Source organism: Poecilia formosa, unplaced genomic scaffold, assembly GCF_000485575.1.
Source record: "Poecilia formosa unplaced genomic scaffold, Poecilia_formosa-5.1.2 Scaffold390, whole genome shotgun sequence".
In the NCBI taxonomy this organism is placed as follows: Eukaryota; Metazoa; Chordata; class Actinopteri; order Cyprinodontiformes; family Poeciliidae; genus Poecilia; species Poecilia formosa.
Window position 1 is genome coordinate 438,580 of NW_006800329.1, and position 13,745 is coordinate 452,324.

At 36.6% G+C, this 13,745-nt stretch overlaps 1 protein-coding gene across 6 annotated transcripts in view; it reads right to left on the reverse strand.

Moving 5' to 3' along the window:
* The window catches only part of tjp2a (tight junction protein 2a (zona occludens 2)), a 41,323-nt gene that overhangs the window by 24,331 nt on the left and 3,247 nt on the right, over nucleotides 1–13,745 (reverse strand). For 3 of the 6 annotated variants that reach the window (XM_016662775.1, XM_016662776.1, XM_016662774.1), the window contains exons 1-2: nucleotides 9,353–10,031; nucleotides 5,675–5,804 (exon numbers count right to left, since the gene is read on the reverse strand). In XM_016662775.1, coding sequence (XP_016518261.1) covers nucleotides 5,675–5,804; nucleotides 9,353–9,459 — 237 coding nt within the window. In that variant the 5' untranslated portion in view covers nucleotides 9,460–10,031. Of the gene's footprint in view, nucleotides 1–533; nucleotides 793–5,674; nucleotides 5,805–9,352; nucleotides 10,032–13,745 lie in introns of those variants that run through there. The other 3 variants (XM_007575848.2, XM_016662778.1, XM_016662779.1) reach the window with 2 other exon arrangements.

Below are 13,745 nucleotides of genomic sequence, written 5' to 3' on the forward strand. Positions count from 1 at the left end.
CTAATAATAGAAAGTTACAATTTTATTTAAGATAGGTTTTAATTTAAAAATGCCACCCTAGGTGAGGCCGAGTTGTAAAAATGTTCAATCTAACTGGTTAAACTTTGATTATTAGTTGATTAATACACAGTTTGTCATATAAACACCAACATAATGTTCAAAATAAGTTTTTTTTTAGGTTTAACCAAGAGTGGAAAAGTTCCTGAGGATCACAAACTGTGTTTTAATGAATGTTAAGTTTTGAGTAACTGGGTTCAGGTTCAGGCCTGGAGCTGATTAATAATCCGTTAAAAACGGTGGAACAGCCCTTTACTGGAGCTTCCAAACGGACGCCAACTTCGGCGCCGTCCTATCAGCAGGTGCGGCAGGATGCAACAGGCTTCAGTTGGGATCCATAGGGGAAAAAACCCGAACATTCCCGGTTTTCTCCCCCTAAAAACAGCCACACGAACCTCTGTGGCCGCTCCAGTGTCACTTCTACTCCCGGTGGAGGTTTATAACTTCAGTTTGTTTTAAAAACGGAAGATACTTACGGTTAAATTGCGGGGCGTAAATCTTCTCAGAGAGAGCAGGGCCCCTCTGTTCACAGGCATCACGCACTTTGAACCGTCCCGGACTGGTACCACTGGTTTCCAACCGAACTCCCTAACTGGATGAACGTTTCCGGGTGGCACGTCGGCCAAAGTGACGAATAAAATTAGGAAAATACACAAGTTTAAAGATTTTACAGCCACTTCGGCTTGACTTTAAATCACGAACTTCGCTCCCTAAAAAAAACATAAAAAAAAAAAAAAAAATAGTGCCGAGGGCTGTGAGCTCGAGCCGGACTGAACCAACGCAAGCAGCGGCGGGGGGTGACGCCTTCACAAATAGTCAGGATAAATCCACTCCGACGTGAAAATCTCCTTATAACCACACTATTAAATCGTTTACCTCATCATTAAATATTTCATAACAATTAAAAACCAAACCGGAAGAATAAAAATGCATTTACACGAAAGATGTTGGCGTCTTTAACACCCGGTCGGATGGAGTAGTCCGAATTTCCCATTGATTTTTAAAGCTGTGAAGCTCCCAGGCGGACAGAACAAAAAGTATGACACAGGAAAACGACATCTGAGCGTAATTTATCTATTTTTAGACAGACTAAAAATAAATCTGCATCACAGACACAATGACTTTTTACACTCCCACACATCAAAAAATCCCAAACTGCAACATCTAGCATTCAAAGTATTCACACCCCTTAAAACTTTTTCACATTTTGTCTGGTTAGAGCCACAAACTTCAGTTTATATTATTAGGATTTTATGTAATAAAAGGAAAAGGTTTTTTTTATTTAAACAAATGTTTATAAATGAAAATCTGAAGTTTGTGGCATGCATTTGTGATCCACACAGATGTTCTTTATCCAATCTGACTGACTTAGAGATATTTTGCAAAGAATACTGGCACAAATTCTGAACTTTGTGTTGGTTTATTACATAAAAACTAAATAAAATCCATCCAAAACAGTGGTTTTAAAGTGAGAAAAAAATTTAAGCTCAAGATATATTAATATTTCATGAAATTATGCTAGAAATAAGTTCTCTCTAAAACTATTTAGAATAGTTTAAAAATAAAATGTAGAGTTACTAAACTATTAATTGTCTCTGTAAAATGTTAAAAAATTTATATTACATTCCAAATGTAGTTGCTTTTAAATTATATATATGTATAACAGCTTTTATGACTTATTTTATCTTTTTTGTGAATAATTGTACAAAGTCTTTGGTGGAGACGTCAATTCAGACCTTATTAGTTTGATCTTTTGTGTGTTTTGTTGTGCCTAATAAATATGACCTCATCATAATCTTCTAATACAACCAAACCAAATTGTTTCCATATTCTGCCGCCACAATGTCTGAAATATAAAAGGAGGCTATAAGTCAAATTATCCAGGCAGATAAAGCAGGGATTGTCCCAATTATAAAATCAGGGATTAGTCCATGAAAAGAGGTTCCCAATTAACAACAAACAAAAAAAAAAAAAAAAATGAATCCAAAGTCTAGCAGATGAATCATGGCTGCAATTATTTCAATTTGAAAATGAAGGATTATTTCTGACTCATAACAAGCAGATTGTTTTTATTGATTTTTAAACCTTTATCCCATATAAATATGATTTTTTTTTGTCATTTACTTTCAATTTTTTACTTATTCTATTTTTATAGCAATTGTTTTGTTTTTTTTACTTAATTGCATTTTTTTCTTTTTAGTATTAGTACTTTGTAATTTTTGTATATTTTTTTACACTTTTAAAAAATTAAACCATTTACTACATATTTTATATCTTCATATTTTTACTTTCATTGTATAGCTCACTTTTTTCATAGTGTGTTTTAATTTCTATTGTATATTTTATGTGAGTTGAATCCAGTATTTAATTTTCCAACTTTTCAGTGGACAGTTGGCTCCTAGTATTCACCCGGTTATTGATCCCAGCCGCCCAAAAATAGCTAAACACCTTAAAACTCCTTTAAAACGCTTATAGCTACCAATTTTAATAGTACAAACCTTAAATATATCTTGATATACATGAATTCACAGAGTGGAAACCGTCTTAGCTAGCTAGCGCTGCTACAGAAGCTAACAACAGTCTTCCTCATCTCCACTGTTGGAGTATTAGCCAATCAGCATGAAGCAAAATAAAAGGCGCTCCTGAATTGGCCGTTACAAAACGGGTAGCCAATAGCATGTCACGTAGCATTGTACCTCAGTGTTCTAGCTTCGAGTTAAGTTCCACAGAAAAACCTCAATACGAACCCGCAAATAAGGGAGGATTCACTGTTTAATAAGTAATAATACCGATAAATTATTTTATTTTTAGCCTGTTTTGGCCAGAACAATCAACTTAATCTCAGCAGTTTAACTTTCTTGATAAGTAAACAGCTGTTTCAGGTTTTAGCTGCAGTAAAACAACATAAATAAGCTAATTTCAAAACAAATGCAGCTCTTCTGCACTTTGGACACACCTATGACTTTTTTTCTGGAAGAGGAGTCAGTGTGGTAGAAATAAGCACATTCCAGGGCTGCTGAAAAATGTCAGGCACAGCTCAAAATAGGCCAACCTTATGCAAAGCAGCCTCCCTGACCTGAATTATTTGTGAGACTGAGCCATTAAAACAATGAAGCTTTCTGGATCTGACATGTCTCTCTGGTTAATCATCATCCTGGGTGGGGGAGAGCAGGAGGAGGGGAATCTGCAGGAGAGAGGAGTGTTCAAAAATGTTGATAAAAAAGGAAAGAAGCAGACTGGGAAACACCGAGTCACTGATTCTTTTAAATCCATGTCAGCACACTGATTCTGCTTTCTGAATCAAGGTTTGAATCATCCGGTGACAGGATTATAAAACGGCTTCATTAGAAGGTAAAACTAAATTTTTCATTAGTGGAGAAGCTTGAAAATAAAACCAAAGACAGAAAGACTGATGCTAATCTTCCAGAAGGAAGTTAGCAACATCCATAAGATATGATCAGACCTAAACTAAACAAACAGAAGGAAGTTTACTGGATTTCAACAGCTGGTCTCCATTTTACACCAGATTTCTATCTTTAAGATTTCCCTAAAAGAAGCTTCAACAATCTATAAAGTTAAACTCAAATATATAAGGATGAAAATAAAAACTGCATTTCAGTGAAACATTCTATACAAATTAATGGCACACAAAGTGATTTCAAGCACTATTTTTTGTTAATTTTTCCAGGTAAGGCCTACAATAATACAAACGTTTTGTGGAAGGAAAAAGTGTGATGTAAAAAGGCTCAAACCTGACCTTTATATATTTCACAAAGAGGGTAAGCCACAAAATGTCATTCCTAACGATGCTGAATGACACAGGGGGAAGTATCAGATTAAAAATGGAAAGTTTAGTGGAAGGAAAAACTGTGGTAGGAAAAGGCTCCAACCCGACATGTAAATGACCTCCTTCACAAGGATAACAAGCCACACAAGGTTATTGCTGACAATGCTCGTTTCAATACAGAATGCTGTACCACAGTACGCAAATGGAAAGTTTAGTGGAAGGATAAAGTGTGGTAGAAAAAGGCTCCGAAACAACAGTTGTTCTCCAGAATATAAATTACATCATTCACAAGAAGGATAAGCCACAAAATGTCCTTCCCAACAATATACACTGATCACAGAACTCTGTACCAGAGTATATAAATGGAAAGTTTAGTGGAAGGAAAAACGGTGGTAGAAAACAAAGACTCTGACCTGACAATTGTGCTCCAGAATGTAAAAGACATTCTTCACAAGGTGAATAAGCCACAAAAAGTCATTGTAAACAATATTGACTGTCCACAAAATGCAGTATCCCAGCTTACAGGGAGAAAGTTTAGTGGAAGGAAAAAGTGTAGAAGAGAGGACAAAGAATAAATGACATCCATCACAAGGAGGAGAAATCAGAAAACATTTCCAACAGTGCTGAATGATCACAGAGTGCTGTATCTTATTTTGAAAGTTTGGTGGAAGGTAAAAGTGTGGCAGAAAAAAAGCTGTGATATGACCTGAAATGACATCCTTCACGCAGAGGATAAGTCACAAAATGTCACTGCTAAAAAAGTTATAAAGTCCTTTATCTGTTACTACCAATTTTACAAAATTAAGACTTTAAATCTTTAAATGCATCAATTTACATTTAAATGACTTTAAATGTAAATTTGTTTCTGTAACAAATTTACACAAAATTTCCCTTCCAAAACTAATCACTGAAATATATTACTTCAATATTTACTGATTTATAATAGGGAACATACTGAGAGATGTGACTGAATTTAAACTATTTGCATCAACACCATTTAGTTCTGTTGGTTGGGATTTTACTCCCTGTGGTCGCTGCATCATAAAACCACAACACTTTGTATCCAAATCAGAGTTTTTAACCACATAAAGGTAAATATAGTAAACCTGGTTTAACTACATCAGTCCCCAGATTAGTTTACCATCTTTTATTTTTCAGCTTTTATTCGTATTAGATCAGGCAGCTGCTTCAAATGTTTAATTCTGATGGAGCAAACCAAAACAATAACAGCTTCTGATTTATTGCTAATATGGAGGAAGAGACTAGGATTAAATTAACGGTGGAAAAAGGAAAAACACTGAGAAAATTAAAAAAAAAAATAAGGTAAAAGATTTTTGGAAAAAAAAAAAAAACACAAATGAGAAAAGGTGCCAAAAATGAAAAAAAGGAAAATGTGGAACAATTTAAAAAAAAAAAAAGGAAAAGGTGAAAAATTTAAAAAATGGTAAAAGGTGGAAAAATTTTAAAAATAAGTTAAGGAAAGAAAAATGGGCATTTAAAAAATATTAAGAAGAAAAAAATTAACAATGATATATACAAAAAAAGACAAAAGAGGGGGGAAGGAAATATCCAGTGTTTACTTAGAACATATTTTAACGTTACTCCATAGCAAACATGCATCCGGATCTATAAGCTGAATTTGACAAACATCAAACTAGAACCAAAGCTGCTGTTCATTTGGTGAGATTTTAAACTCTGGGTAATAAATAAAATCTCTTTCACAGCAGCTGCATCATCACAGCAAAGCTTCCTGACCCGAAGCTCTGACCCCATGTTGACCCCTAAACATGGAGGACGCTCACTCTCCAACGCTCAGCATGTGAAACGTACCATGGTGATGGCGGAGAGGCTCCTCGACGACAGGCGGCGAAGGTACAAGTACTGGGCTTCTCTGGACCAGCAGAACTTACGGCTGGACTTGAGCAGGTCAGTACTGGTCTGGTCAGAGCAACCCTGGTCCCTGAGCAGAAGAAGAAAAAAGGGGTCATGAAATGATTATCAGAATCATAGTAGAGCCAAAATTAAATAAACACATCATGAAATAAACGTACCAATAAATGTCACATTAAATATCAAGGAATACAACTTTTAATCATTTTTATAAAATAAGTTCATTTAAAAATATTTATAAGGATGTTTGTCCTTCCAAAGGCCGACAAGGATAAAAATATTTTTTCTAGATTTAATTTAAAAGTTGGTTTATTACAAATTTTTGCTTCTAAAGTAAGAGATTAAAAAAAACTTTTCCATCATTTTTATGCTAATAATAAATTCTACAAACACCATTTTGAGTTTATTTAGCTTAAAATGTGATAAAAATCTGAGAAAACCCAACATTGCAGTTATTGTCACCGATATTATAAAACTGAGCAGAAATCTGTTTGTATTTCTGGATGTTTATGAGCCGTTGTGACGAAGCGCGCTGCGGTCCTCAGCTTTAAATTTTTAACGACGCTTCTGAAATATTCAGAGGGAAAGTCTCAGCGGCCGGACTGTCAAACTGTCAACTCTTCAGTCTGAATCACCCAACACTTCAGGATCCGCTTTTAGAAAGTCCAAAACACAGTTTGACCTTTAAAACCTGCAGCCAGACCAGCATCTGCCTCAGGATATCATTATTATTATTGATCTTTATTGTCTAAAAGTAAACTAATTTAGTAAACATCAGCTGTGATTTGATGATGGAAGACGTTAAACGTGATAAGAACAAAGACGTTTCTCGCTCTTTTCTCACCCTGACTAACCGTGAGCGACATGTTCAGTCCTCTGCCAACATGGCTCTCCTTTCCCTCTCCAGGTTCCCATGGTAACGGGTCCCTGAATAATGGCTGGTGCTGCCAGCTATGCGCCCGCAGCGGGGAGGATGTGAAGACGGTCGGGGGTTTCTGATGGTGACGTTTTAGGAAAACAGCTGCTGAGACGATCCAGCGAAACTCATTTTATTGGTTCATAACATTTTCCTCCATGTTGGTCGTGGCGACGGATTCTTGATGATTTACATCAACAGTCCACAACGACTAGCCTCTTAAAGATATTATCATAATGTCACGACTTTATCTTGGTATCTAACATTACAACTTTGTGCTGGTAACCTTACAATTTTATTTAGGTACGTCTTTTTTGTATAACTTTATCCTAACGTCGCAACTTCGTTGTCTTACAATTTTATTCTGAAAATATTACAACTTTTTTTCATGATATAATGCATAATATTTTTGTAACAAAGACATTCTGGTAATACTATGACTGTCGTACAACTATTCTCATATTGCGACTCGTAATACTTTATATTACGAGTTTTAACTTGTAATACATCTATTGTTGTACAATTTATTCATGTAATATTACGACATTCTGGAAATGTGACAATTCTCTCACATCACAACGACTTTGTTCTGGTAATACTACGACTATCATAAGAGTATTCTCATATTTTTACGATATTCTTGAAACATTATGAATTAATCTTGTAATACGTCGTCATAAAATTTATTCTTGTAATCTTATGACACAGTTGTAATACTTCTTTGTTTTGCGATTTCTCATGTCACCATGACTTTATTCTAAATGTCTTGCAGCTATTTTCACCTCATTACGACTTTATACTTCGACCCACTCCACTGTCCGCTGCAGTGCATTCACTCCTAAAGGTTCGGACCGACAGGGGAAACGAACTCTGGTCCGTTTAAAGCGAACCGAAACTCTCCGGTGTGAATATGGGAAACCAGATCATTGTTCTCTGGGAACGGCTTAACGAAAGTCAGAGGAGTTTGTTGTTGTGTCATCATGTGTTTTCTGGATCCAGAGAACGCTTTAATCAGACATTTTTAATGAATATCTTGACCTTGAATACCAAAAGTGAGCGCCGTCTCAACCACATATTTTCTTAATTCCTCTTGCAGGTGGAGTTTCTTTTTAAATTAGTGTCCTGTGTATCGGAGCACAAATAGGCCGATTCAGACTGAGGTTTTCCCCTCTGAGAATAAAACCGCTCCAACAGAAAACAAAAGGTCAGTCATCCTGACATTTCATCTCCGTTTGCTCCACTCAAATAAACCTGAAGCAAAAGTATATTAGATTAAAAAAAAGATCAAATCAACCCAAAGGACTGGAGAGAGCTGAACTGTCCTCCCGTGACTCAACAGCTGCAACATTTAAAGCAATCCTCATTTCTGATGCAACAACATTTCCAATCGGTTTCTGCTCGTCAGACTCCAACATTCGGGAAACTGAGCAGAGAAAAGACCTTGGAAGCTTAAAGAGCTGAACTCTGAATGCAACAATGTCTCCTTTTGCTTCAAAATATTCTGTTATGACGCCTGGAGGCCAAAACGACCAGATTTTCAACTCCTCCTGCTTTCAGTTCACTGGACCAACAAAGTTTGGACTTTAATCCAAAATATCAACAAAAAGCTCAATTTTCACAAAAAAATAAAACACCCGTTAAAACAGATTTCTGGTTAGAAGCAGAGTTTTTTGGGGTATTTTCCAAGTTATAAGTCAAGGGTGTTCAAAGTAGGGTCCGTGGGCCGTTTGCTGCCCCTGGATGGATTTTCTGTGGCCCACCCGACCAAAACTCAAGAACAAATTCAACAAATTAGGATAAAACTACAATTTTAAATTGAAATCTACTTACAAAATTGTTAGATGCAAACAAAGTGATCATCTTTTCAAGTTTTCTGTTTTCTTTCTGTTGTCATGGTAACAGACAATTTACGCATCGACTTGTAATCTAAATGACAGATTGATGCATCCAAATCTGCTTTTAATTGTTGTATTGAAACAGGAAGTGTTGTCAAATAAAGACCAACTTAGATCCTGTTTTTATTGATGAGAAAAGATGAAATTAAAATCGAGCCCAAAATAAAAGGTTTTTCATTTTACAATGAAAACATGCTAAAATAATTTGAAGTTTTGTATCTATTGCCTCAAACGTGCAAGAAAAAAAAAAGATTTTTAATTAAAATAGTCATGCTTCGTCTATTGTTAAAAGAAAATGGATTTACTTTAACTGTTAATTATTTTAATTAGTTTTTTTGTTGGTTAAAAAACAAGAAAAATCAGAAAAGAAAAACGTTTTTGTTGATTTTAATCTTAAAAATTACATTGTTTTGACCAATAAATGATTTTGACCCACATGACAAAATATTTTAAATTTTAGCCACTTTCTTTTTTGGCAATATGGCTGCAATATAGTTTAAAATTGCCATCTTACTCCAATATCTAAGATGTTTCTGAAAGTACGAAGCACATAACGTAATATTCCAGGTTCAGCCATAAAGACTCGATTCCCTTGATACACTCAGTTTAAATATAATGTATTACAGTGGACAAATTAACACACAAAAAAAGAGAATAATAATGATCAGTATTTTTCTTTTCATCTTCTCTTATTGGTGCTGATGTTATTTTTAAAGCTGAAGTCTTAAAGGTACAGAATCCACCTGTTCCTTCCCTGATTACCAAACACTGAATCTTTTCTGTCTATTTGTGAAACGTCCATCTCACCCCGGGGGTCGCCACAGCTTCCTGCCCGGCGGCATCAGCTCCCGTTTGTTCAGCGGAACGACCCCCATGGCCGCCTGCATGATGGTGATGAACTTCTTAAACTTCATCTTCTCTTTTTTTAAATCTCTCCTCTAGCATCTATCAGACCGCCGCTGCCGCGTGTCCATCTCGTTTCCTCTCATCTCCCCGCGTCTGACTCATCAGATGTTCCGTCTCCGCGCCTCACAGCATCCGCTTCTCCATGGCAACGAGCCTGGGATCCAGCGCGGAGGTCGGCGACATCCCCGCCGCCGCTGCTGACGGACCAACGTCCTTTTGGCTTCTCCGAGCAGGAAGCAAGCCGCCACGCCGTCGCTGGGAGCTGGGATGGCGTCACGCTTACATAATAACAACGGAGCGTCTCTGGGCATTACACTAATGAAAACGCTGCTTCTGCCGCCACCACCATCATCATCATCATCATCGTCGTCGCTGCTGCTGCTGTCGGAGCCGCTGGGATAATTGTGTTACTAAGCTCTGAAAGATCATGGAGGCTCCCCGCCCCCGCCCACCATAATCCCCCCCATCAAGGCTTAGTCTTCTCGCCACTTAAACAGCGACCCTTCAGCCGACACACCCCCCTCCATCAGCACAGCTACGGAACACCAGAAATGTCCAAACCTCTGATGCACATGTTCAGAGTTCAGTAGTAACCAGTTACATTTACTCAATTATATTTGTTTGAGAAAAAAAAATTACTTTTACTGCACTGTACTTCTTACTTTTACTTGAGTAATTTTATTATGAAATATTTCTTCTCTTACTTGACTAACATTTCTAGATTTTCTACCCACTGAATGAAAAACAAACATGTTTTAACCAAAAATTCACCAGACACAGACCTGCAGCAGGTGGTTAAAGTTTCTTCAGTTTTTTTTATTAAAGAAACTGATTTGGAAACATTTTATTTTTGCCTGATTTTGAGTAACTTTTTACCAAATACTTTTTTACTCTTACGTGAGTAAAAATGTGTTACTTTTGGAAGTAAGCCGTCGTCACTCAGCAGTAGCCAAGTTTCCATTACAAATGTGACCAAATTTTTATGATATTGTGCGTTTTCACAATTAAATTAAAAACGCAGTTAAAAATCACATAAGTGATTTAAAATCATGCGGTGGTCATTTCTTAAATTAGATAAGGAAACCTTTTACTTTAATTTCTTGATAAGCTAACATTAACTCACCAAGATAACATAAGCTAAATTGTAATAAAAGATCAACTAAGCTAAAATGTGCCAAGCTGTTAAGTCAAAACCAGCTCAAATATATATAAACCTAAAATAACATGAGTTAAAATAAGATAAAGTAAAATATGCAAACCCATGATAAGCTAAGGTCATAAGATTTACAAAGCTAATAACCTAAAACAAAAACATAAGCTAAACTAAACTGTGATAAAAAAAAAAGGTGAGTTAAGGTAAATTTAACTAGAAGATAAAAATCAAATTAGGATAAAAACAAGATGAAAAAGCAAAGCTATGCTAAATCAACTTAAGATAAGGTTATCTAAGCCAAAGTAAACAGAGATAAGCTAAGCTAAATATGAAAGCAATGCCAAAATAAGCAATAATAAAGTATATTATGATAAAATAAACTAAATGAGGTCGTTTCTTTGCTGGTTATTTGCATGTTCGTCATGAATCATGACTTTGCTTCATGCCAGGATTTTTCTTGCACAATGTTCAGAATCAGCCTGAAGTAAAACTGGAGCCGTTTCATCAGACGGAACCACCAGCCAAGAATCTGCTGAGGTTTGTTACAACGTTTGGTCCCGACTTCCTCAAACACACACCAACCTCAAAAAGTATAACTTCATGATCTTTTCCTGCATTATTTCTGTTTATCCTTTTTCAAGCATAAAGTTTTTAAAGATAAACTTGTGTGTCGTCTCCTGATGTAAAGTCAGCAGAGCCAGATTAATAATCCACCATCCAGTCTCCAGATGACAGCAGATATGCGCGTCCTGGGGGTTTAAATAATAAAATATTAATCTATGTGCCCTCCCGATGAGATGCCAGCTAATGCAACTCCGAATGGGATTTATGCTCGACCAGCCTGGGCCTCTGGATTACGGCTTTGGATGGTGGAGCCACGAGAGCTGCTGCAGATTTCAGAGCAGGAAAACAACAAAAAGGAGGAACACCATCAGTACAACAGGGGGGAACAAACTGAGAAAGTGATCGTCTTCATGTTGACTTTTTAGGAAGTTCTTTAATAAAATGTTTTCATCTAGAGAGTTTCTGCACCTCGTCATAATTTGGGTGTTTTCCCATCATTTGGTTCAATTGGGGACAAAAACTGCAACATTTGCTACATTTTCAGCTGCTGTTCTTTCACACCGAGTCAAATGAACCAAATCCTATAAAATACCTGTTCCCCTCCTCACCTGTGGGGGCGCTGCACCAAGAACCACTGAAGGAAATGACACGAAAACCTTTGAAGAAACGTAAATGTAAACCAAAACGGAACGGAATCAGATTTTAGCAATTGGAGGATTTTGTTTTCCTCTTTGGATAAATGACAAACCATTTCTCCTGCTAACGCTAGGCTAATGTGTTTGTTTTGGTTGTATTTTCCCAGAATACCCTGCGCTGTAGTCCACTTCCTGCTTTTGGATCGGTCTCAGTCCGCTTGGCGTTCACATATGTATTCGAACTGAATCAGAGTTCACCCCTCCTCAAATGAACCGAACCAAATGAACTGGAGTTGGATTAAAGCGGATTAATCAGGACTAGTGTGAATGCATCCTGAAAAAGTAGGCAGACAATTTAAAACATTAAATTGTCTTAAATTTAATGTCTTAATTACTGCTCTGGATATTTCGTTTGTCCAGCAAATGGCTTTTGTTTTACGTATATATATTCCATTTAATTAAATTATTAAATTAGTTGGTGCTTCAATCATTGATTAATCACAACTAATCCGATTGTTTCAGCCCCAGAGGCATCAAAATTAATTATGAAGCTAAAAATAACCTAAAATGATATTTAAATGTGTTTTAACTGGTTTCATCTCCAAAATATGTTGCAGATGACTTTAATCATGCATTAAGGACTGAAGGCGTCAGTGAAGTTCCCATTATTAACTATAGAAGACGGCTGAGCGTGACTCAGCCCTGCAGCTAACTCCTTTGTCGCTGCATGTTCTGTTTCTCACCAACTTTCTATTTTTAATTCCTCAACCGGGTGAGCGAATGTGGCAGGAGTTGCTCGGTCTTCTTAATGCCTTTACATAAGCAGTTTGTTTCTCTGGCCCTTGTCACTTCCCCACGTGTCGCGTAGTGGCACGGTGGCGCCGCGTTCCCCCGGCCCAGGCCATTACGCAACGTCCAAATGCAGTGCATGTGCGAGCCAGATGGAGGGACACATGCCAGCCGCAAATCTGTGGCGGGAGCGTGCGAAGGGAGAGGGAGAGGGAGTGGACGAGGCAGATTGACAGGGAGCGAGCGAGCACATGCTCTGCACAGGTGGAGTCGGGATCATCAGGGATGATGGGCGGGAAAAATGTCTGATTTTTCAATCTGCAGGGACGGAAAAGTTGTTTTTTCTTTCCTTCAGCAGCGGCACGTCATGCAAGGAGATTAAATAAGCAACTTATCCAATGCTGTATCTGATCTTTCAACAAATGGAGCAGAAAAACCCCGGCATTGTTCATAAGAACGAGAAAAACCAGATTCTCTAAGCTGTGGATGTTAACTTCCTATTACGTCAGGGTTAACGATTATTTTAATAACCGATTAGTCAAATGAAAATAAGACTTTTTATTTCACCTTTCAAGCCTTTTTCTGCCATGTCAAATACATTAAAATATGCCAAAAACATATTTCAATTGCTTTTTAAATGAGGAAATAAACATTTTATTGCCTAAAATGCAATACAGCAGCATTACTTTAGTGATCAGTTGTAGTAAAGAAAGAATCTGCTTGACTTTATGACATGTATGGCTGATCTGATAATTATTTCATCGGTTAATTGATTAATGATTGGGTAGAAAAAGATGAAGCAGGTGAAGCTGAATCTGCACTTCAGAAGTTTGAGATATTTACAGAAAAATAGTTTTCTTTTTATTTGCTGTGGTTTCATCACTGCTCTGCTATTCTTTCACCATTTGGCCTTTTTTGAGTCAATTATCGATTCATCGATTACTGACTGTGTTGACTATCATTTTAATAATGATTTAATGAAAAATAACCCCATTAATAATTATCAGAGTTGATTTATTAATAGATGAAAATGAAGCATCAGAAATGTAGTAAAAGAAAATGATGTTTTAAACCATCTTAAAATAATTTAAATGTGTATAAAATAAAAAATATGGCTGAAATATGTCAAAGAGTTTTAAATGTTATCCTTCTG